Raw genomic sequence first — 24,296 nt, 5'->3', positions numbered from 1 at the left:
TAGTAAGTGGCAGTTAAATGTAACACCTAGCTTTAAAATGATATAATCCAAGTGTATAAGGGTGGCTTTTATATTGTTAATCTTGTCGGACATTCAAAAATTAATAACCCATCTAGATTCTGGTTTAATACAGTTCTCAGCTAGTTAACAAGTGGCGAGTCACCCTCGTGATAAGCGATAAGCTTCGAGCATGTGTGATGACACACGGCAGACATGCCGGGATTGGGCGCGTCATGAAACCTGTTACAGTTTATACTCATTATTTCCCCCAGTCATCATCATAATCGGGGGGCACGCACCGCCGGACATCAATAAAGCCGGATCATAATTGTCATTTAATTCGGTGGCTGCTTTTAAAAATAAATGGCTTGTCTGTGTGTACGTGTTGTGTCGCCCGCCTAGCTCAACCCCTTGCCGGTCTCAAAATCACCGCTCAACGGTTTCGCCAGCAAGTGCAAAAAATGAAAAAGAAAACAACAAAATAAACAGAAACTACAGCCAAAGAGAAACATCAATTATCGCATTTATTTCGAGAGCTTATTGCAGCATTTCAAAGCCGGCGCATTGTCATTGACTTTGAACTTGGGCCCCGTTCTCCCGCGCAACTCGGTCAGCACATTTTTTGGGCTCCGATTTCGGTTCTACGCATGCGTAAGTGAGGCATGGTCGACGAGTTTCTCATTGGCGCATTTTCTGTTTTCGAAAATTAATTATAGTCGCACTGTAATATTGAGAAAGATGTCGCCAAAACTGGTTATCAATGCCAGGTTTTTGTTCGAAAATAAAATTTTATTACGTAATCTGCTAATCTAATCAATAACTTAAAAAGTAGCCTTTATTTACAGGATTAATCATCTGTCAGCTCCTACATTAGGAATTATTTGTTTATATGAAAGACACCAAATTATATTCATATGCTTCTTAACAACGCACATGATTTGTTCTTGTAATCTCAACAAAGCTAGGTTATAATGTAATATTTAAAAAGGTAAAAGAATTAAATAAGTTGATCAAATGAAAATGTTTCAACGCATGTCCGTCTAATAAACATTCAATTATAGAGCGTCCGATCTCGTAGAGATCTTATTTCAATGACAACAATTAAATGCGAGGCCTGGTCGGCCATATTAATGAGTGAGCGAGCTCAGTTCTAACGGGTATGTAGTATACGCGATGGAACCCGGACACTTGTCCAACAATCAAGTATTTATCAATAAAGTCTCATTTGATTGCCTCTGAGACAGCTTATTAAGATGCTAATTACGTGGCTGCCTCTGCAACTTTGTAAAGACCATAAATTCAAAAACTCGTTTGCTTGCCGCCATAACACGGCGCCACCTTTGGGGAAAATGATGAACTAAGGCAAAGTACGATATGTATCGCATACGATTTTCTAGTGAATGGTATTGAATTATTGAATATATTTTTGGGGGACTTACCACATTTTATTCTATTTAATAAACTACAAGACAAGCGCTTAATATTAAGCGTTATTAAATTATTTTTTAAATTAAAAATATATATTTGAAACATTTTTCCAAGAAATAAGTATAACAAAAACTTTAATATGTAAAATTTTATTTAATAAAAACTTAAAACTTTTTTATTTTATTTTTTAAAGTTTGGTGTTAATTTCCTAAGACCTTTAGCATAGCTTGGGTATGAAAAATGGTTTCAGGTGTTTCGTTAATGAAGCGAATGACCAAAACAGATAAACCAAGAAAACCGTTGACAAAGAGTTCTTGAAATTTTGTGCTTACTTCGCAACCGAAAAAATATAAATTGCAATGCACTTTGCCTCGAGCTGCGCATTTGCGGAAATTTAAAGCCATGAGAGACGACAGACAACGATTCCAGCTCACAGCAGTGGCAATAGTTTTCATATTGGGTAAGGTTTATTTAAATTTTAAGCAAAAATCTATATAATCTTAACTTTTAAATTTAACAGTATTTATATAAAAATACATCAACTTTGCTTCAAACAGATGTAAGAATGTTGTTTCTTTCAAGCTTTTAAATGAAATATAAATTAATTAGCTTATACTGCAGTCTTTCATAGAAGTGTTCTAAAAAAGTTATTAACTAATTTCTATATAATAAATGGATTTTTTATAGCTTTACAGTGCTGTGCTGCCCTACCTTTTGGCTCTGGTTCTGGCAATGATATAGATATCGATGGAAACAACTACAACGCGAGTGGAGGAAGGCCCGTGGACTATCACACGGTTGTGGGCCACTTCAAGGACTTCTTCATGTACCTTCCCGTTATGATGACCACCATTAAGGAGACCATGTCAGGATTTCCCAAATTCGCCGAGGGTATGCGCATCCTGACCTCCGGAAAAGGACGTGCCGATGGCGAGGACTGTAAGTGCAGCCAAAGCGGATTGACGAGTAGTGAAATATTGGATTCAAATGGACGATTCGGTCGATCCTAGCCGGGAGCTGAGCCAGCACAACTGTAGATACTGTATATATAGACAAAAGAAATGTGAAAAATAAAAAAAAGTTATTAAAAAATGTGTAACAAAGAATAATGTCAGGGTATTTTGGGGCAGAGATTCTTTCATCCTTTTGAAAAAAATTCATTCATTAAGTGAAATATAACATATGTATATGTATCTTGAATCGTTGTATTTTAAGGTTAGCATAAAGGTGAACATAAATATAATACTTTAAAAATGTCTTACCTTTTAAATAAAAAACCATGAAGGCAATGGTAAAGTATCCAAAATTATATAATATTCTCCTGTTTCCGGCCGTTAAAAGCCATTAAAGATATATGAAAGCAATTATTGTAGTTACTAGACATTACCTAGCTAAAACCCAAAACAATAATCAAGAAATTCAGTAATTTGTTTGCCATTGAAATAAGAAAATCAATTCGAAGCACTCGATTGGCTCCTTTCCCCTTGATGAACTCCCGTATCTCGAGAAGCTTCCATGTCCTTGACCGGCGAAATTGGTTATCCAATGAGTATGTAAGATATAGCCCACTTTGGACTGGACTTGAACTACTTACAATTCCACGTAGTCTTTTTTCAAGCTATTGTCCGACTTATTAGCCATAGTTCGCCTGGGAATGCTCACAACCTGTCCCCGTGGTTGGTGGAATGGCGCCTAATCAGAGTCACCAATCTGCATGCCACCCGCCGCCGTAGAGGCTGAAGGGTAGGTGTTATGTCCACCCAAAGGCACCTGCCGACTGGCCCACTGTCATGTTTGCACTTGTCATTATTGTTAATTGTATTTGCTGGGTGGCCGAGCATGCATGGTCTATATTTACATACCAATCCGAAGTCCCTTGGCCGGGCCAAAGGAGCAACTGTAATCCAAAGTTTCCACTTTCCGTTTCAGTGAGCCCCGCGGCGTTGGTTGGAACGCAACTGTACCCGAGAACAGCATGCCCAGGAAGCGCAAAAAGCGGATTTACATCTAGAAACAAGTCTCAATTAGGAAGATCTGCAGGATGGTGGCTGGCATTGAGCTGCTGGTGGCTGCCGCCCTCTGCGCCACCTGTCCGCCGCTGAACGAGTCCCTGCCACCGAACCTGATCCAGCTGGGAGATGACAACGTCCTGTCCACCGAACTGCCCATTGATATGGATGCCTCGGACGCCGGCCTGAACGGGGATGCCCCCGCGGAGACCCTGGAGACCATTATTGCAAAGAAACTGAAGCTGCGCGAGATGCGCGAGTGGATTGGGGGCAAGCATCTGCGGATCGCCACGCTCGAGGATTATCCGCTCAGCTATACGGAGCTGCTGGAGAACGGTACCCGCATCGGCCACGGAGTGTCCTTTCAGATCATTGATTTTCTCAAAAAGAAGTTCAACTTCACGTACGAGGTGTTTGTTCCCCAGGATAACATCATTGGCTCACCCACCGACTATGATCGCAGCCTTATCGAGATGGTCAACAGCAGTGTAAGTAGACGGCGGGGTTGTGATTATAAACTATAACATACAACTTTTAGTCATTTTGCAAATATATAAACTTTACTACAAGAGAAACACAAGTAGGTACTCTGCTAGGTGAAGCTCAAAGAAATACATCAATTTTGTTTTTTTTGGAATACAAATAGTACTGCTGGAAGTACATGTTAAAAAATATATAATCATTGTCCGACTTAAATATCAAAATATTTATTATAACATATTGTACAGAAAGGCATTATCTATATATGTAGGTACCTTCCCATTATATATGGCAAACTATTAACTCTTTTGATGAAGACCTTGGTTTTTACAATTTCCTAAAATATATATTTTTTTAATACATATATGTATATCTAGACAAACTTCAGCTTTCTATGAAAATGCTGTTTTTTAAAAGACTTACTTACGATAGCCACAAATATTAATAATTAAGTGATAAACCGATAGTGAACGATAGAGTAATATTTTTATGAACGAGGTAATGATTATGCAATAACTGGTACCATGGGCCATTAAATTTCATTAAATATATGCAACTTATAATACATTGTTGTTAAACATCTTACTGTAGGTGCTTATATATAAATGTAATATTAATAACTTACATATTATATGGATAAATATATTTGGCTGAAATGTACACAGACTTAAATTTTACTTTCAAGTTCATATTTTAACACATTGTCTTCTGATAATAATATTTTTTTTTATTTATTACAACCATTACCTATACAAATATCGGGTATTTTGTGACAACCGAGAGAGTATTTAGGAGAAAGAAGTAGGCTTCTCAGACCCCAATAAGCATATTTATTATTGATCAGCATCACATTTTTACAATATGCATGGCATGATTTTCAGTGTAATATTATATACTGTTTCTCTACTTAGATACATTTCAAATAGTTTAGAATCAGCATCACCTTCTGAGTCTGTCTGTATATAAAACAGAGACTGTAAAAACTAGAACTACTAAACTTGATAATAAAATTATTATTAAAGTTTGTTTAAAAATTTGGCCATGTTCCATATCACCCCTTTAACAAGGGCTATGGAAACTTATATGTAAACTTTGTGAATGTAATCTGAAAACCTGAGTAGAATCGGATGAGAGACACATCAAGTTAGATCTGTCTTCGACCTGTGGCAATTTAAAATTAAAGTTTTTCTTCGTTATTTTTAATATAATAGTATTATAGTATATCCCCTCAGAGGGTATAAAAATCATAGTTACTATAATTAAGATTAATAATATTGGTCAGAAAAGAAAATTGCTAACTTATTTAATACAAAAGGCTTTGGGCATCAGGTATTTCACAACCTCAACTGTAGCTCTCTTGTTCTTATGATCTGATGATAAGCATATGTTTCGTTTTGGATATTGATAAGCTAATTCCTTCTTAGGTCGTGGATCTGGCTGCAGCTTTCATACCGTCACTTTCCGACCAAAGGAGCTTTGTTTACTACTCAACCACGACGCTGGACGAGGGCGAGTGGATAATGGTGATGCAGCGGCCGCGAGAATCGGCCAGCGGATCAGGTCTGCTGGCGCCGTTCGAGTTCTGGGTCTGGATATTGATCCTCGTCTCGCTCCTGGCCGTTGGGCCCATCATCTACGTGCTGATCATCCTGCGGAACCGCCTAACCGGCGACCGTGAGCAGCTACCGTACTCCCTGGGCCACTGTGCTTGGTTCGTTTACGGGGCGCTGATGAAGCAGGGCAGCACCCTGTCCCCCATCGCCGGTGAGCTGCAATTAGGTTAAAGTGCAATCGGCCGATTCAGATACGAATCGGCGAATGCTAATGGACACTGGGATTGTCGCCCTTGCATGCGTTTGTCGTTTCATTAAACTCATTAAAAACCATTACACAGACTCGACCCGGCTGCTTTTTGCCACTTGGTGGATTTTCATCACGATACTGACGTCCTTCTACACGGCCAACCTGACCGCCTTTCTCACCCTCTCGAGATTCACGTTGCCCTACAACACGGTCAACGACATCCTGACCAAGAACAAGCACTTTGTCTCCATGCGAGGCGGTGGTGTGGAGTACGCCATTCGAGCGGTGAGTGCGATCGATAGAGTGTCAACTAATTATCACCCTAAAAATTAATAAAGGAAATTATATAAATACATATACTATATGGTGTCTGATCTCGTTTGTCATTTCAGACTAACGAGTCTCTATCCATGCTGAATCGGATGATTCAAAACAACTATGCCGTATTCTCGGACGAGCCCAATGACACATACAACCTGCAGAACTATGTGGAACGAAATGGTTATGTATTTGTGCGGGATCGGCCGGCGATCAACATAATGCTGTACCAGGACTATCTGTACCGGAAGACTATAAGCTTCAGCGACGAGAAGATCCACTGTCCATTTGCCATGGCCAAGGAGCCGTTCCTCAAAAAGAAACGCACTTTCGCCTATCCCATTGGCTCCAACCTGAGCCAGCTCTTTGACCCGGAGTAAGTGAGTCTGCATTGATTTCCGCCCAAAATGATGTGACTTTACCTTTTGCAGGCTACTCAACCTGGTGGAGTCGGGCATTGTGAAGCATCTCTCGTCTAGAGACCTGCCAAGTGCTGAGATCTGTCCACAGGACCTCGGCGGCACCGAACGACAGCTGAGGAACGGCGACCTGATGATGACCTACTACATCATGTTGGCCGGATTCGCCACCGCGCTGGCCGTCTTCAGCACGGAGCTGGTGTTCCGCTACATCAACAGCCGCCAGGAGGCGAATAAGTGGGCGCGTCACGGGATCGGCCGCTCGCCCAACGGTCAGTCAGTGGCCCCCTCCCGCTGGCTTCGGGGCTGGCACCGGTTGGACAGCGGTCACAAGCGGCTCCTTGGTGCACCCACCCATGGTCAGAATGTCACCCCACCGCCACCGTACCAGAGCATCTTCAATGGCGCTGTCCACGGGGAAGCGTTGAACCGTTGGCGGCGACCCCTAGGGAATGGCAACGGGATCGGGAATGGCGTCCTTCTTGGCAACGACTCTGAGGGTGGCGTCAGGCGACTGATCAACGGGCGCGACTACATGGTATTCCGGAGTCCAAACGGCCAGAGTCAGTTGGTACCGGTGCGATCCCCCTCGGCGGCGCTCTTTCAGTACACTTACACGGAGTAGGAACTACCTTACAGGGAGTAATGAGGAAGAACCAACAATGCAACAAATTTGTTTAATATTGCAGAGGGGTTTTAAAGGAAACCTGTAAGATCTTAAAATTTATATTATACAAACGGCTTTAAACGGATTTTATACTTAAGAAGGGTATGAATGTTGTGAAATTACTTACCTACTTGAGTATATTTATAAGAAATACGAATTTGCAGATACTAGGTTACTATAAAAACCCTGAATCTGTAACACAAGTAAGCACCGCACCTGAGACGTAGACATTCCGTATGGCATTTCTATACAAAGTTATCTAAATAAAGTGCACTTGTCTTGAAGTTAAATCCATTTTATGGGTTTAAAGTCACGTTAAACTTTAAAAAGTACAATTGTTCTAAAAATATGGCCTACAATATTTCAGGTATTTATATATGTTAGATATTGATATACATAGTTGCAATTTGACAGATTTAAAGCATACAATCTTAGGTTTCATTAAGGACATTCGGCCGGTCTCTTGAAGGGAAAAGTGCAGACCAGACAGGAAACTGAATGAGTATGAGGTACATCCCTAAATCAAATCCAGTGGTCTCCTGGAATTTTACAGGGACAATCCCACTTTTCAGGATTAAACAGTTATCCCCTCAACATTTGTTTTTCTAAGCGTAGAAATGCCTTTATAAGGACTGTTCCTTCTTGGAATCAAAAGAAAAACATTTTGTTCTAATTATACACATATCATTTTTAAGCTCTATTTCATAATTTAAAAGTGTCATTTGTCCGTATTCAGTTACTTTATAAAAAGCTTTTTATAAAAGCTTTTGATTTTCGCGAAACTTGAAGTTGGCAAAAAATAACCCGAAAATTTAGTTCAACAATTCGTATTCCGGCCTAGTCCAGCGTCGAGTGCGGGCTAAAGGTGTAGGTCGATGACTGCATGTCCAGGCTGCTGTTGGATGAGCAGGAGCTCACCGATGGCGCACGGGTGGATCTCTCCGAGGAGGCGGATGACGGTCCACTGGATGCAGACGAGGAGGATGAACTGACCCAGGCATGGCCACTCCGCCGCCGCCGCTGCCGCACCAGGCCCAGAACCGATCCAGCCACCGGAGTGAAGGTGGAGTTGGCCGACAGCTGTCGTCGGATGCCGACATTCAAGGAGATTTGAGCGGGAGTGACCACTGGGGCTGTGGCCGGTCTTTGAAGCGGCGAATCCGACTCACTGGAGGCCGGAGACGGAATTTCTTCGATCTCTTGCGGCGGCGCGTTCAGTGCCTGTCCGTCCAGCAGAAGAAGCGTGGGAACACTGCGTGCGAGGAGTGAGCGGTAGAGGGGCAGCCGGCAGACGGGATTGCCCTGCAGCTCTACCTCCTGCAGCTGTGGACACATGCCCAGGAAGGAGAGCAGTCCCAGCTCACTGATCCGGTTGCCTCGTGCCCTCAGCACCCTGAGGTGTACGAGCTCGGCCAGCGGGTCCACGCGCTGGATCATGTTGCCGTCGGCGATGAGCACCCGGATTCCGGGAAGGCCGCTGGTGCCATCGAAGCTGTTCAGGCCACAGTTGCTGATGTCCAGCTGGGTCAGCTGGACCAGTCCGTAGCCCAAGTCGCGCAGCGAACTTAGCACGCTGCCGCTCAGGTCGAGCGTCTGGAGGCGCGGCAGGAAGAGCGACAGCCGGGACAGACTAATCGTGTAGGAGATCACACGCAGGCGTACGGATTCCACCGCCTCCAGGTCCGTGCGCTGTGTTACCCTGCGCTGAAAGTTAATCCCATCTTTGTATTTATATTTTTTCAACTAGAAGCCATTGAGTTACGCCTACCAATAGCTCATCCAAGGTCGGTTCTGGCGCCTGCTGGGGCAACACCACTGGCAGCAGATGCACAAAGGCCGGAAAGTGTTGCGTCTCCTCGGTAATAGCCACATCCCGGTCGAAGGAGTTTCGGCGAGCCAGCTGCCGGCGATTTATCTGAGGCCGTTGCTGCTGCTGCTGGCCGGGATTCTGTTGATTGAGCCTCACCTCTGGCGGTGGCATTCGGATCTGTGCCAAGGCTGCCGGACCCGGGGGTGCCAGTAGCACCGGCAGCTCCGCCTGCAGGGAGTGATCCGGTGAGGGCTCCAAGTACTCGGCAGGCGCCTCTAGCAAGGGCATACTCGGATTTACTAAGGATTTTTAGATGTCCTTTACTCCGCAAGCCTGTATTTTGACTGGATTCATCGACAAAACAGCGAAATGGTTTCCATGGGCAACGCTCAGGGATGGTAAGTGAGTCCCATTCTTATTATTTTGCTTGCTTATTAAATAAGTTATCTTAATGCAAGGTATTCCAGGGTTACAATGAACAAAATGATTAGTTGTAGTTTTGTCATTTTGATCTTTATTATATACATTTGAAGACTATATATGTACATATATGGCGAAGGACTGGGTTATTTGAAATTATTTCAGATCCTAGGGTAATATTTAAGATGTTGACATTTGCGAAATGTCGCAATATGCCGAAATATACTTACAATATCTCCACAAATCTACACAATTTCCCCCCCAGGGCTGCCTGCCCTTAGAAGTAGGCAACAATTTTCGCCAAAGGTGGGTACAAGTTTTTAAAAGCAACAAACGAAGGTAAATAATATTTTTTAAGATATGTTTTTATTATTTTCATTAAAGTAAGTTGTTATTTAATATATACATCGTTAGCTTAAGTTTTTCAATTGGAATCCGTAAGATTATGAGCGAATAAACTTAAACGACATATCGTTCGTTTTAAACGTATAGTAAAAATCTTGTAGCCTTACTTACATATGTCTTATATCGATCTGCCCTTTGGTTGCAGAATTCCGTTGGACGCCTTCATTACTCCGTAAAATTTTTGGCAATAAGCCCACTGACGTCAGTGTGACGTCATGGTCGTGACGTTAGCTGAGCAGCTCTCTCTCGGAATCTCCTTGCCTCTGTTGGGATGTTTTGTTTGTAGTGGGAGAGCAGCGAGAGCCACTAAAGTCAGGAGCGGAATAAAGGGAATAACTCTTCTGAGCCCCTTTGAAGGATGCAGCAAATAATAATATAATTTAAAATTTGGAGCATGGGCATTTCCATCTTAATACTTTTTTTCTATTCACAACATTTTACCAGAAAATATCGATTATTTATCTATAAAGTAATTTATGGAGTATTTATGGTAATTACGAATAAATTGTGACGTAGAACATCTTTATTTTCTGAATCCGACACCGTATCATTGCCTTTTGCCATTTCAAGGGCCATTAGCTTGAATTCCTTTTCAGCTTTCTCTCTTTCTCGCGGCACCTTTCTCTTTCTGCCTTTCTTTCTCTTTCTCTTGCGTTACTATAATCAAATTTGCCTGACGCCTAACAAGCTTTTTGCCGGCTTTTGTATATATTCCGGAAGGGGGAGGGTGTGGCTCCTGGGGGAGGCACTGTTGTTGTTTTGGTTTTCGGCTAGAGCTTTTTCCATTGACGTCATCAGAGGTGAAAGCTGCGCAGTGAGGCTGACATTACCACGCATTTATCGATTACACAGGCGAGAGCGCGGCAGAATGGGAGAGGATGAGGAAGTGGCAGAGGTGGAGACAGGATGAAGAAAGGAGTGAGGAAAAGGACAAATGAGTGGGCGAAATTGGTTTTTGCCTAAATTGCATGACAGCTGCGAAAAAGTAGGACCAGAAACAATGCAAACAAAATAAAATGCATTTCAATGCAGTCTTAAACTGCCAGAGAAAAATATTTATAAAATGAAAGCAAGCATCCGAAACGTAACCCCATTAGCCATGTTGAAGCATTCAATTTTATCTAGTTTTACATCTCAAGTCACACGACCTTTTCTCGCAGTGTAGTCGCAGCTGCTTTTCGAGTTTGGGTTCAGGTGTTGCGAATAAAATTCCATCTTCAGCTCGCACATTTTTATAGATGCCTAAAAATAGAATTTGTCAATAATGCCAACAAACACAAACACACACTCGCAAACCCCTACACGAGCACACCACACACACACATACACCAGCGGTGTGTAGGTGCACGAACACGCACTGTTGACGTCATTGTCAGAAAAGCTGACGCTCTCTCTTTTCGGCCCGTTACTACGTTACAAGCCAGCCGAGCTACCTTCCAACTCTCGCCTCTCTTCTGCGCTCTCAAACTTTCTCCTTTCGCGACGTCGTCGGCGTAGCAGTCGCTGCCGGCGTCAGCGTTCTTTAAAGCCTTAACAGTGGTTTGAGTCTGAGCTTAGGCCAAAAGTCTACATCATGTCAACAAAGTTGCAGTTACAAAGTCGTTCTTAATTACTAAAATAAGTCCCAGTTTTATGACTTAGAAAGATCTTCCGGTAAACTATTTTATTTTGCTTGTTTTAAAAAAATTTCAAATAAAAGTCTATGTATATTTTTAAATGTCTTCTCGTGGCGTTGGTTTCCTAAAGATGGCTTCCATTTTTTCTCCCTCATTCGGTTTTTTTACCTTTTGTAGTGTAAGGTGTTCTTAATACTTTATTATCGACCATCAATTTTCTCTTTCTTTCTCTAAGCATTAATTTATCTATATCTCTTTTCCTGTTTTTTTCTTATTCTGTCTCACCTGACTCTTTGTTTCTCCCTCTCTCTCTGCTATTGCCTTACAATTAGAGACTAGTGACTTTTTTCTCTGCCTTTATCTCTATCTCTCTTTTTCTGAATCTTTCTGTCTCTCTCTCAAATCTGTTAAGAGTGTTAGTGTAGTGAGAGTGTTAGTAGGAGTGTTAGGATAATACGGGGGTTTCTTGCTGTAAGGAATTTTTAGAAATCCTAAGAGTTACAGTTACAGTTTTTTTAACTTTTTAAACTGGTATAAAAAGTTAAAAAAATTTAAAGAATTGCAATGTGTAGACAAATCACGTCTGAAAGAATTAACCGCAGGCACAAACCTTTGTAAAGTATTCGTTAAGCGCAAAGTATCCCTGGCTTACAGCTTTGCAGTTCTGTAATCATACCCAGTGCTAGAAATATAAGATGGTATAAGGTGTTCATGCAATCGCATCTTGATTTTGGAATCTGCATAAAACTTGACATCTTATAATTTCTTAAGGAATCTCCATGCCACCTAAGTTTTATTTAATTTAAATTATCAGAATTTAAACCCAGATATGTAAAGTTACAATGCCAGAGTATCGTATAGTCGATACACTGGACTAAAGCGATTTAACTGGTTCTCTTCGTGTTTAACAGCGGCAGTGACGCGTACGTCGACGTTGACGCAAAAGAAAGCTCCCGAGAGCGAGGACTGCGAGAGCGACGTCTATTTAAGTCCGAGGCAGCGCTCAAATCGTTGTTATTGCAGGACAAATTCTGACGCGCGCTGCTAGTGTTTCCGGTTCCGTTCGCAGTGGAAAATATTAAAAAATATCCCAAAACGCCATGGATAGCGTCGAGTAGGAATAACACGCTTGGCCATCAAATAACTATTGACTTCTGGATATTTCGGTTGCAATTTGTGCGCGTTGCTGGGATCGAATCGAATAGAAAATTGAGCCGAGAGCCTTGAGGAAATGCCACCAGCTCGCAGCTGAGTTGCATTCGCTGTTGTTGTAGTGCTAGTGCTCGCGAGCGTGTGTGCGTGCTTGTGTGTGTGAGTGTGGCTGTCTGGGTGTGGGTGTAGCTGCCAGTGCACCGTTATTTGGGTCAAAAGCTGCAGCAGCACAAAGTTCCAGGGGTTTTCCACCTGTTATGCAGCTGGCCTAAGGAGCGTACGCAGTGCGGAGTGACCCATGGAGGCGAAGGTACATCGCCAGCATCAGCGGCAGCGACGGACGGAGGCGCGTCAGAGGCGCCTGGAACGTGAGGCGGCTGCAACAGGGGCGCCACCCGCTGGCAATACCACCACTCCGGAGCGGGAGGAGCGCGAGGAGGCCCTGGACTGTGCCACGGCCCTCAACGAGTCGGTGGCGGACTTGGGCACCGGAGGAGGAACGCCCAGCAGCGCCGGTCGCATCAGTGCCCAGAGCTCGGCGGACAGCATCGAGCTGGTGGGTTCCCCCAGCCAGACATCTCAGCAGACGGTGGTCCTGGTTAATGGCCATGCCCCGCCCACGCAGGAGGACGGTGCCCAGGAGAGCGCCTCGCTGGGTGCCCGCGAATCGCCGCCGCCGCAGCCGCCTAAGCAGAGCGACGGTAGCCGCAACTCCTCCGGCGACGCCATGAGTCTGAGAGAGACACTGCAGCAGCTACCGGCCACCCATCACCACCACCATCGTTCCCGGCGCACCCATTCCCCGCAGGCGCCGGCCCTGGAGCCGGACGCTTCCTTTCACCGCGGCATTCTCGGCTACATAGATCGGGAGCTCAAGCAGAGCTCGCCCACGCCCTCCAATGGCACCGGAAACGGAACTGGTGCCTCTCGGAAACAGCAGTCGCTGTCGGATCCGCAGGCCAGTCCCGCCCAGCGATCCTTGCGCTCGCGGAGCAGCTTCGACAAGAGTCCGCGCCGAAAGCGTAGCAAGTCCGAGTCCAGGAGGCGACGGGAGCGAAAGCTGATAGCCGCCGGCGAGATGGAGGTGCGGCAGGCGAACGAGACCCTGATGCGGTACCTCAAGCAGTGCTCCGACATGCACGACGCTTCGCTATCCGGCGAGCTGGAGATTGACCAAAGCTACGAGGAGAGGCGCGTCCATAGAAAGACCAAATCGCAGCGGGACAAGCGGGGCCAACTAATCAGTAAGTGAACTCTGAAAAGTATGCTTCAAGAGCAGTTTTATTATTTCACTAAGTGGATAAACTAATTAAATACAAGATGCTATTGAAATTCAAGCATATTGTATTTATTAAAGTTAAATGTGAGTTGAGGTGCTACAAGCTCAATTTCGACTAATTGAATTCTTCGAAATGTGATTCTAATGTGATACAGCAATTTATACTCCAAAAAGAAAATGAAATAAAATAAAAATGAAAGTTATCATCACTTTTTTATATTTATTGTTATTAAGTTTATTAGAAATAAATAAGAAATGCTAAAGTATTTGAGTAACATACATTTCGTGTTTTATAATATAAAATTCAGTAATAACTAATTGAATTTGAATAATTTAATTTAAATAAATACACAGTTCTATGTAGACATTAATTATGTGAACAGATCGACTAAAAGTCCAGACTAAAGAATAATTTTCCGTGTATCCTCCTCGATTCCCAGTTCCCTGTTCCTAGTTCCCATTGAGTAAAGCCAGCTGGGCCGAAAGCTCGCTCTGCCCACCTGGTCACCCACTCACGCTATTCTCGATTCTGCGCACTCTCCCATATAAAGGACTCGCACAAAGGACATTAGATATTGTCTTACGATTTATGGACTTGTATTGTATTCAGACTTTTACTATTATTCAAAAAGTCATTATTTTACAACCCTCAATACAGAAACTCTTCTGATAAGATTGTTCAATCTTAGAATTAATACATGAGAATTAGAGGATATTAAAGAGTTTTTTAAATGTGGTTGGGTTTTGCTATAATATAAAGCATTTTGCCAGCTTAAAAATTAGATTCACCATAAGTTTTTACAAGAATTAGTTGTATTTTTCTCTATATACATACATATTAAAGTATGATAGAATTTTTCTTGATTATATTTTATATTATTATGCTTTACTATTCCGTACTGTACTCAATATATAATATTATTTTTATAGTTCATTCAGTTCCTCTTTTGCTTCAAAGAAATATTTAAAATATTTTTAAAAGATTTTGTAACTAGTCTGGAAATTTCTTTTAAATATTAACAACTGAAATTCCTTCAATCGCTATCACTTCAAATTCTTTAGGTATTTATCTCGTGTCTTAATTTCTTTCGGTGCAGCTATATAATGTCTTTCGTATTTGCTTTCTCCCTCAGGCAAACTGTATTCGGCTGGCGGCATCTCCTCTATTCTTAAGGAACTGGCCGACGACATAGCCCCCGCCGATGGGGAGGAGATCTACAACCCATTCACGCCGGTGGTCTCGCCCACGGACGATGCGCCCGCGCACATCGACAAGATGTTCCTGCAGACGTCATCCGGCTATCGACCGGTGGAGCATAGCTACTACAAGCGCTCCTTCCTGGGGGCCGCAACCCGTGGCTCCGCAGGCGGGGCGGCGGCAGGCGGTGGAATAGGTCGTATCGATGGCATCTCTGCCGCCGAGCTGGGAGGCGCTGGTCGCCTCTTCCGCTCCAGCGGCAGCCATGTTGGTGGCGGAACTGCCGGCGGCTCGGGAAGCGGGCGGGGCAGCTATGGGGATACCCGTTGCCTACTCGATGCCGATTTTAATCGGTAAGTCCACGAAAAATAAGTCATTCTTTTGATTTTAGCAAACCATTGGTTGAAAACTGAATATAACGTAATTGAATATATATTTTAATATATGTATATTTATATAGAAACATACATACATGTATCATCAGAATTATTCAAGAATCCAAGTTTCTAACCCCCTTAACAGGAGATAAAGAAAATATAAATGATTATATTTAACATATATGTAGGTAAAAAGCAATAGTCACTTACTGTATACAGACTCGATACATAAAATGATCCGTTTAAAACAAAATTAATTTGATTAACCTGAACAAACATACTTAAATATACTAAATTTCTGAAAAATAATTTATTTAATTTGTTTAATGTGGATCTAATTTTAAACCAAATCTCGTTTTAGCAATGGCATCACCAGCAACATACAACTAGCCTGTGTAGTTCAACGAATCTGGCTGCTCATCTCGAATATATGCCACGGCCTGCTAGCCGGTCTAGCGTTGGCCCATCTACTCTTCGTGCTGAGCAGCCATCCCATGGATTGGGCCAAGGTCATCAATGGCATGAGTCTTGCTGGCGAGACGATGTCATCCACCACATCAACCCCATCTTCGGCGACACCATCGCTGACGATGACAACACTGGGCCTCAGTCCCGGCGATCGGGGTACGGAGCCAAGTGGAGCTCCACCTGGAGCATCCGGAACGGGGGGCAGCGAGGCTTTATCTCTAATAAGTGATTATGCGGGATTTGCAGAGATCTACTTGAATACCTTCTACTGTTTGGCCATAATCTGCCTGGTTTCTGTTTTCGATCGGTAAGTACAGCAGATTAGAAAGAAACGGATATTCAATATATTAGCTTAGTTTGATTTTTGTTTCTTTATATCGTTTTTAATAAAGCAAAAACTAAAGACATTTACCCTTGAGAAATCGAGAAAATCCTATCACCAATTTGCCTTAAGATGATTTTGTTGTATTGATTTAAGGCAAAAAAAAGGAAATTAAATAATAATAATAATAATTTTATAAACTACAGGCAGCATACATTCGAGTGCAAAAGATCCTATTCATCTTATTATAATAAGGTCCTTTTGGCTTATGCCTTTACCCCGAAGAGTCCTACTCCACTCACTTAATTTCAGTACTTAAAATTTGCCCATCTAAGTAGCTAAGCTCCTTCTTTGTTGTGCCGTTCTATTTCTGTCAAAGTCTTGCGATGTCCTTTGGCTTGATTAAAAGTCAATTTGGGATACCCGCAACCTTCGTAAATATTCTACTAAAAATAGAAACCATTCGGTTACACAGCCAAGGAGTTTGCCTCGAGGACTCATTGACCTCAGGCGTGTAGGCCTCGCAGCGAGTTTCATTGAGCTGAAAGTCAGCCGGATGTGGGTAACCTTCCCACCTGCCCTACCTGACTCCTGGTTGTTCGTTTCATTTCGGACTTTCGAGTCTAGACAGGGGACTCTGGACTGCTGGAGGGGCTGTCTAATTGAACTGTGACCTCAATTCAGGAACATGGAACTTGTTCGGCTTCGCGGTCGCATAGAAATAATTTGTATGGCTCTCATTGCGTGTCGCTTTCATCAGCCACAAAATATTTTAATGCCCTTAAACTTTGCTCTTTTTGCATGCCAAAGTCGCTGCCCACACACACACACACACACACACACAACCACTCGAAGTCGACGTCGGCGCCGTCGTCGTCTCTGCCTGCACTCTTGACCTTTAAAGGCTGCGCCAGTCGATGCCATAAGTGTGTGGGTGGCTGTGGGACGGATGGGTGTGAGCAGGCTGGCATTGCTGGTGGTGCCGGTGGTGGTGGTGCCAGTGGTGGTGGGGAAGCGGTATCACAGCCGCCGTCTGTCCCCCTGCTGGGCACAAGTGTGAAACTGTGTATGACATTTCGTTTCGTTATCCCAGTGCCAGCTGATTTATGTGCGGGTGTAGCTTTGCTAAATGTTAAGCAGCTCCTGGCACCGGAGTCTGTGTGCTGACCTTTGCCCCATGCCAAATGGAGTGCGTCGCAGGATTTACTTTCAATTAATATGCATACTGCTAAATGTCAGTCCATGTTGTGTATATTGTGTGGGTCATCTTTGAACACGAATTTGCTTTTTAAATCATGTAAAGCATCTACATACATTTATCTAGATTAGTTTTGAACAATAAATAAAAGACCACGAGCTGTTATTATTTAGCATAAATTTGTCTTAGCTTTATTTTTAAAAATGATTAAATCAATATCCAAAAGTAACCTTCTGCTTTCTTCCTTCAGCATGGATATCTGCCGCTGGAGCTTCTCGAATGCCAGCGAACTGATATCGTTCCGGTGGCTCATCATAACCATGATCTATGTGGCGACAATAATCCTAACAATTTGCTCCGATTCCATCGACGAGAAGCTTTACCTTTTCAATAACAATTCCAACATTACGTTGACCCAGCAGGAGATGGTGAGCGTTGAATTCCCTCTTATCATTATATATACAGACTAATTTATTCCATCTCAAATTCCTTTAGCTAAGTAACAGTGTGCAGAGCGTTTGGAGTAGCCTGTCGGTGACGCGAAGCATTGCCGCCATATCGGGATGGATTATGATCGGACTGACACCGCAGGAGGATATGCTGTACGAGCATCTGGTGGATCTCACCAAATATCAGTTGACAAATAATTGAATTTAAGGCGTACGCGATATTTCGACAAGGTGTAAATATTTTTGTAGTTAAACTCTTAGCAGCTGTTGTTCAGTTATTGGCTTTTTATATGGCATAATCGAAGCGCAATAGGACTCTTACGTATACCCAAATCTTAAGCTTTAAAGTCGTCTCTTAAGGATTCACATTGATGCCCTTCGCAGGCCGCTAGAACAAACCGAAACAAAGATGAAAACCAATTATTTAACAAACAAGAAACCTAAATGGTTACCTTAAAGCTAGTTAACTAAGACATATAGCAAGCAAAGTATAAAAATAAACATTTAGAAATACCTATATATACCAAATAGTTGTATCCGTGTACTTATGCATATATATACAATGTGTTACCTATATAGATATACACCTAACTATACAAATACTGATATACATTATATATATGCGAGCATAGAAATATTTACAGTACTTGAAGTCATTTTTCGTACACATATCGTCTAATGAAACCGAATCCTTAGTTTATTCATCGTTGCGACAATTTCGAACCAAAAGGCTTCCCCAAATGAAATCTACAGTCGATAAAGGTTGAACGAAATGAATAATAATTTAGCAGATGTCTTTTGTAAAAAGCTAGAAAACATATTTATGTACATACAAATCAAAAAGTAAGTTATTTACAATGAGAATGATATAGTGAACACCAAAATATCACTCCAGAGTCGAACAACTTCAGGAAAGCATTATATGAAAACTATTATTTGCTATGCATATTTTATAAATTCCCTTTTCTTTGAAATCACCACAAAGACAATTTGGAATCTTACCTGAGCTGTACATAAACCGAGTGCAATAAAAAAACGAATATTAATGTTTTCTTATATATATAATAAAGTGTATAGTGTTTACACAACAATATACAGAGGCGAATGTAATGAAATTAAATCGAATTGTAAGCTAACGAATCGAGAAAAGCGAAAAGGCAATAACTCTCATTGTAAACTTGTATATAAAATATATATAAACGCAAATAAACAAAAATAATGTATAAAGGCAAAGAATGCTTGGTATGAATAATTATTTTCTACTTACAAACAGGGCGATAGGGGAGGCTTTTATCCTGGTTTGAAAGTAAATTTTCTTTTGTTGTTTTAAACATAAACAGGTGAAGTATAGCCATCAGCACATCCTAATGTCCTCTGACCACCTTCTCCTTGCGATGCTTCTCCCCCCCCCCAAGAGTTTTCCTACATGGTCATCTCACTCATATCACAATCATATCATAATCATAATTGATAGGACCCTTTCTCCATCCACATCACCCGTACCCGAACCAAATCGGAGGAGGTTCTGTCTCAACTGACTTAAAAATTCCTCCTCGAAGCTTCGTCTGATACGGAAGCGAGAAATTGGCCTGGCTATCTCGCCCCAATTTGGTTCGCCATATATGGAATAGCTGCTGAAGTCCACTAACAAAAGATAAAGATATTCCAGAGCAACTTCTTAGGGCGAATTGCCGCAGCAATTCGCAATGCTGATCTGCACAGAGACTTGGAAATTTACTTTGTAGGTAATGTCCTTAAATGGAAGACGATCTCGCACAGAACAAGGCTTCAAAACCACCTTAATCAATTTACCAGGAGAACTTAATTTGTTACTTTTAGGAGAAGACTCCATAGTTCTTCTTTCGGGCAGCTGCAGTCACATAAATTTTCATATTGCACAAACAGATTAACAACACTAAAAAGTGCAAAGTGTCAGAAAATAATAGACATATGTCAAATTAAATGTAGTCAACTACCCCTAATTAATGAAAAAGGAAAAGTAATAACAAATAATTTGTTTCATTGAAAATACGGTTGTTATATTGAAAATTTCTAATTTCTCATCAGGCAGTTTACTGACCATGTCGAAAAATTGAAAGAAGTGAGTCGAGACTTCTTCAAAAATAGCAAACCTGTGACTTTCGAAATTGCCAATAATAATATACGGAGAGCCTCGGACGAAAGCTTAATGGCTTCGCCAAAGTCGGATAACTTAGCCGAATTGGTATGGCTGCTGGAAGAGCCCTGCAAGAAAAGTTGGAGATGGTTCCCGGGAACGCTGCTCCTGCAGAAGAAGAATTTGGAAATCCGAAAATCATAACGCAGTTTAAATGACCATTTCGAACAATTGAAAGAAGTGTGCCGAGACTTCTTCAAAAATAGCAAACCTGTGACTTTCGAAATTGCAAATAATGATATATGGAGAGCCTCGGACGAAAGTCTTACCCTTGCAGGGAATTTAAATTTCAGTCAGAAGTATTTATATTCTTGAGTCGAGTCGATCAAGCCATGTCCATCTGTCCGTATCTATGTAAACTAGTCTCTCAGTTTTTAACCCATTTTGTAATATGAAAATTTTAATTTAATTTTATGAAAATCGGGAAAATTCTCAAGAATATTGTAGAATGTCCCGAGTTAAAATATCTGAAGAACAAGTTCATAAGAATGTTGGCGGGAATCCAGACGATAACGATAAGTTCCAGGCGATTTATTTTAGACAACGAAAGGTATCATAAGACTTCATCAGAACATAACATCAGAATTGATAACTGATTACTGATCCATCACTGATCGGGAATCAAGTTTTTCTGATGAACGCAATTATAAACGGTCGTGTCGATTGTCTAAGAAACTCGATATATCGATAGTAAGGTCAGCGGTTGTCAAAATAAGTCTGTTGACATGTATCTTACACAAAATGTAAGTATGTAGTGGAGTCATACAATGGCGGCGCCACTTCCTAAAACACCAGTTCCGTTTTGACCAGAAGATGGCTGCACAGTCAAAGATCAAATTCTAATACGAATAGTAGTAATTAGTATTTATTATTTATCTTATTATTTCTTCTTTTTTATTAAGTCAAGCAAGTTAATTTTATAGAGAGAGAAAAATATTATATTTTAATAGTAACCAACCAGCATTTTGTTGCTTAGAAATGCTCCAGCTTTTAACTTTGTTAGTCGTTTTGAAGACACACTTAGGTTTATAATTTATGTTATTTTTGACCTTATTTTTGTAATACCTCATAAAATTCAATATGGACCATGTGAAGCCCTCCTGCATGAAAGGAGGACAGACAACCGAGCCATCCAAGAGGCAGTATTGGAAGGTGCAATCTAACAAAAATAATACCATTTAAATATGTTATTTTACTTTAATTATGAAAATGTAATCTGTTGATATCCAAAGTTGCCAATAAATGACTAAAATAAAATATTTAACAGTTGTTCATTATACACTGTTTACTGCTCAAGGCTCATTGTTTAGTTGCTCAGTTAATAATTTATTCCATATTCATATATAGACCACTGAGTACTGAATTTTAACGATTAAAAAATAACTTTGAGGTGTTTTCCTGATGCCTTTCCAAAATCCTTAAAATGTTTTCAAACGTCCTCCTTAATTTATTAAAAACATTTAAAACCGTTTTAAGAGTTTCGCATTTTGAAATAATTGTGTTCAAATATATGTAATTAAACAATATTGAGCATCTGAACAAAAATGAGCCAAACTTAATAGCTCAACAAAATTAAGCAGTTGACAAAATTGAGGAGAGTATATATATTCCTAATGAGTGTATAGGCATGGTCATCCCATTCCATTTAAGGCAGTATGTCTCTTTTTCATTCGAAATTTCTTAAGAATTTGTTCCAATTAAAAATACTAAACTAAGTTAGTTTATTGCAAATGGTCAACAATTGAACCATATTGCCTAAACAAATATATATGTCTAGAATTAACTCTTAAAGTAATAGTTATTATAGTTAATTAATTATAAACAAGAAAGGAAGCTAACTTCGGCACGCCGAAGTTTATATACCCTTGCAGATAGAACTTCTATCAATAAAAAACCATACAATATAAATGATATATATTTGTGTTAAAAAACAGTGAAGTAATACCTGCTTTCATTGTATTCACCTATACATATTATATTTGCAGTTTTACATTCAAAGATTTGCATTTTTCCTCTACATCAAACGATCGTTTGTATGGCACCTATATGATATAGTCGTCCGATTTTCATGAAATTTGACACAAAATTTAAGACTTATATAAAATGGCTATACCTCAAATTTGATGAAAATCAGCTGAAAACTAAAAAAGTTATAAATTTAATTGTATTAACTTCTCGATCGTTCCTATGGGAGCTATATGATATAGTAATCCGATTTTCATAAAATTTTACACAAAATTTTAGAATAATATGAAACGGCTACATCTCAAATTTGATGAAAATCTGTTGAAAACTGAAAATGTTATACTTATTAATTGAATTAATTTCTCGATCGTACCTATGGGAGCTATATGATATAGCCGTCCGATTTTCATAAAATTTTATGCAAAATTGTAGAGTATAGTAAAATGGCTATATCTCAAATTTGATCCAATTCTATTGAAAACTGAAAAAGTTAAACATTTTTTTGTAAAAATTTTCCGATCATTCCTATTGCAGCTATATGATATAGTCGTCCGATTCCGCCCGTTCCGACATATATACGAGTGAGAGTATATAGAAGGCTAACTACAAAGTTTCATTCAGATAGCTTCAAAACTGAGAGACTAGTTTGCGTAGAAACGGACAGACGGACAGACGGACAGAAGGACAGACGGACAGACGGACAGACGGACAGACGGACAGACGGACAGACGGACAGACGGACATGGCTAGATCGACTCGGCTGTTGATCCTGATCAAGAATATATATACTTTATATAATCGGAGGTGTCTCCTTCACTGCGTTGCAAACTTCTGACTGAAATTATAATACCCTGCAAGGGTATAAAAATATCCTTAGGTCTATCCATTTCACAAATAGCGTATGGCAGAATATTAACTAGGAATATAAATACCAAGAATGATGGACTTGTCAACTCTTTTCTGAAACTTTATCAATAATAAGTATTAAAATATGTAATTTTTGGTTTGAATATTATTCGCTGTGAATTTGTCGATATTCTTCCATTTCCATTTGCTTTATGACACAATGAAAGCTAATTTGTTGTCAGCTTGTGTTGTTAAATCAGACTTCCCGCAACCCGCAGCAGCTCAGTAGGAGGAACCAGGGCTGAGTCTGTGTCTGATCTTTATGTTTCTGCAGGCAGCAACCCGGCAGCTAATAAAACTTTTAATGGGTCGCTAAATGGGTTCAAAGCGAAAACAAAGCTGTTAAAATAAGCACAGCCCACTTTTACAAAGGGGACTCGCACGAGGTGGCTCCGGACTCAAGCCCCACCAATTTCAAATTTAAATGTTCCACTTCATTTGCAATTAATTTTTTTGTTGCTATTTCTCCACTCAAAATTATTGTCATGTCATGTTGTCTTTGTCATGTAAATTTAGAATGTAAAAATTCATAATTAACATTTTGTGAAGTCTGTTGAATACTTTTTCTTGGATCTTGTTCGAGTTTACATAAATGATTTTTAAACAATTTTTGTGTCCAGGAAAAAGTTGCGATGGGCGCGCAGGAAAAGTTTTTGGCCTTTTGCTCTGAGGGAGCAAAGAATTTCCATCAAATGCATAAATCTTGATGTTAGTCTCTAGGTGTCATATAGAGTTTCTTTATCTAATTTCGTTTTAATGCATATATTTTTGAAAATGCCAGCAGGCAAAATGGGCATTTAGTATGTTAATGATGTACACTTTGAGAAAATTGAGTGCCGCGTAATTAGATGGTCTCAGGATGTGGCACAAGTCATCGTCATCCAACGTTATCGGCGTAAACGCATTATCATCATTAAACACTTGCTGCAATTATGGCACTAATTGAATTTCTAAATGAATATAATGACTCAACAACAACAAACGCAAGCGCAGCAGAATAGGCCAGGATATATGATACTTTGTGGCCTAGCATCCCCGTTACAGGACTCACAGGCGTAGAAATGATAAACATAATGAAGATCAAATATCGACTAGTTGATGCCCTTGATTTTATTACTTCATTTTTTTGGTTTTAAATCGAAGCTGTGTTCAGAATACACAATTACAAATGTGGTTACTGTTTACATAAAAACTTGTTTAACGTATATGCTTACTTAAACAAATTTAGAGTAAATTAAAGATGTAGGTAAATAAAAAATGAAAGCATTAAAAGTATAACTAGCTCTCATGAGCAAACCAAACGCTTATCCCAATACTCCCTAAATCCAAAAAGCATCCTGGAAGCAAGCGCTGAGTGAAAAGGACGAGTCCCCTGTAATTAGGTTAAACACACACGTGGCTCCAAGTGCCTGGCTGCGAATGTGTGAGTAT

At 40.7% G+C, this 24,296-nt stretch overlaps 4 protein-coding genes across 4 annotated transcripts; 3 read left to right on the top strand and 1 right to left on the bottom strand.

Moving 5' to 3' along the window:
* The first annotated feature begins 1,706 nt into the window (after positions 1-1,706).
* Positions 1,707-2,534, top strand: LOC110190167 (uncharacterized). The gene is made up of 2 exons (XM_020960503.2): positions 1,707-1,888; positions 2,116-2,534. The coding sequence occupies exons 1-2, from the start codon at positions 1,831-1,833 to the stop codon at positions 2,436-2,438; spliced, it is 381 nt and encodes a 126-aa protein (XP_020816162.2). The 5' UTR covers positions 1,707-1,830; the 3' UTR covers positions 2,439-2,534.
* An 821-nt stretch (positions 2,535-3,355) lies between these two features.
* Ir76b (Ionotropic receptor 76b) lies at positions 3,356-7,453 on the top strand. Its single transcript, XM_020960502.2, has 5 exons — positions 3,356-3,925; positions 5,342-5,681; positions 5,812-6,005; positions 6,113-6,414; positions 6,470-7,453. The coding sequence occupies exons 1-5, from the start codon at positions 3,470-3,472 to the stop codon at positions 7,080-7,082; spliced, it is 1,905 nt and encodes a 634-aa protein (XP_020816161.2). The 5' UTR covers positions 3,356-3,469; the 3' UTR covers positions 7,083-7,453.
* Positions 7,454-7,786: 333 nt separating this feature from the next.
* LOC110190361 (uncharacterized) lies at positions 7,787-9,300 on the bottom strand. Its single transcript, XM_020960770.2, has 2 exons — positions 8,893-9,300; positions 7,787-8,828 (listed from the first exon to the last, which is right to left on the bottom strand). Exons 1-2 carry the CDS (start codon positions 9,220-9,222, stop codon positions 7,962-7,964), a joined length of 1,197 nt encoding a protein of 398 aa, XP_020816429.2. The 5' UTR covers positions 9,223-9,300; the 3' UTR covers positions 7,787-7,961.
* A 3,085-nt stretch (positions 9,301-12,385) lies between these two features.
* LOC110190229 (uncharacterized) lies at positions 12,386-19,051 on the top strand. The gene is made up of 5 exons (XM_020960590.2): positions 12,386-13,771; positions 14,940-15,357; positions 15,743-16,156; positions 17,620-17,797; positions 17,865-19,051. Exons 1-5 carry the CDS (start codon positions 12,826-12,828, stop codon positions 18,018-18,020), a joined length of 2,112 nt encoding a protein of 703 aa, XP_020816249.2. The 5' UTR covers positions 12,386-12,825; the 3' UTR covers positions 18,021-19,051.
* Positions 19,052-24,296: the final 5,245 nt, after the last annotated feature.

The sequence above is a fragment of the Drosophila serrata genome, unplaced genomic scaffold, assembly GCF_035046125.1.
Source record: "Drosophila serrata isolate PLE 108 unplaced genomic scaffold, ASM3504612v1 contig_272, whole genome shotgun sequence".
NCBI lineage: Eukaryota > Metazoa > Arthropoda > Insecta > Diptera > Drosophilidae > Drosophila > Drosophila serrata.
This window is presented reverse-complemented; position numbering and strand designations above follow the sequence as displayed.

Coding starts and splice junctions, on each gene's coding strand:
- LOC110190167 (XM_020960503.2), top strand. CDS start 1,831: ATGAGAGACGACAGACAACGATTCCAGCTCACAGCAGTGGCAATAGTT. Junction 1,889..2,115: donor GGCAATAGTTTTCATATTGG/GTAAGGTTTATT, acceptor GATTTTTTATAG/CTTTACAGTGCTGTGCTGCC.
- Ir76b (XM_020960502.2), top strand. CDS start 3,470: ATGGTGGCTGGCATTGAGCTGCTGGTGGCTGCCGCCCTCTGCGCCACC. Junction 3,926..5,341: donor TCGAGATGGTCAACAGCAGT/GTAAGTAGACGG, acceptor ATTCCTTCTTAG/GTCGTGGATCTGGCTGCAGC. Junction 6,415..6,469: donor AGCCAGCTCTTTGACCCGGA/GTAAGTGAGTCT, acceptor TACCTTTTGCAG/GCTACTCAACCTGGTGGAGT.
- LOC110190361 (XM_020960770.2), bottom strand. CDS start 9,222: ATGCCCTTGCTAGAGGCGCCTGCCGAGTACTTGGAGCCCTCACCGGAT. Junction 8,829..8,892: donor CGACCTTGGATGAGCTATTG/GTAGGCGTAACT, acceptor ATTAACTTTCAG/CGCAGGGTAACACAGCGCAC.
- LOC110190229 (XM_020960590.2), top strand. CDS start 12,826: ATGGAGGCGAAGGTACATCGCCAGCATCAGCGGCAGCGACGGACGGAG. Junction 15,358..15,742: donor CTCGATGCCGATTTTAATCG/GTAAGTCCACGA, acceptor ATCTCGTTTTAG/CAATGGCATCACCAGCAACA. Junction 17,798..17,864: donor CGTTGACCCAGCAGGAGATG/GTGAGCGTTGAA, acceptor AAATTCCTTTAG/CTAAGTAACAGTGTGCAGAG.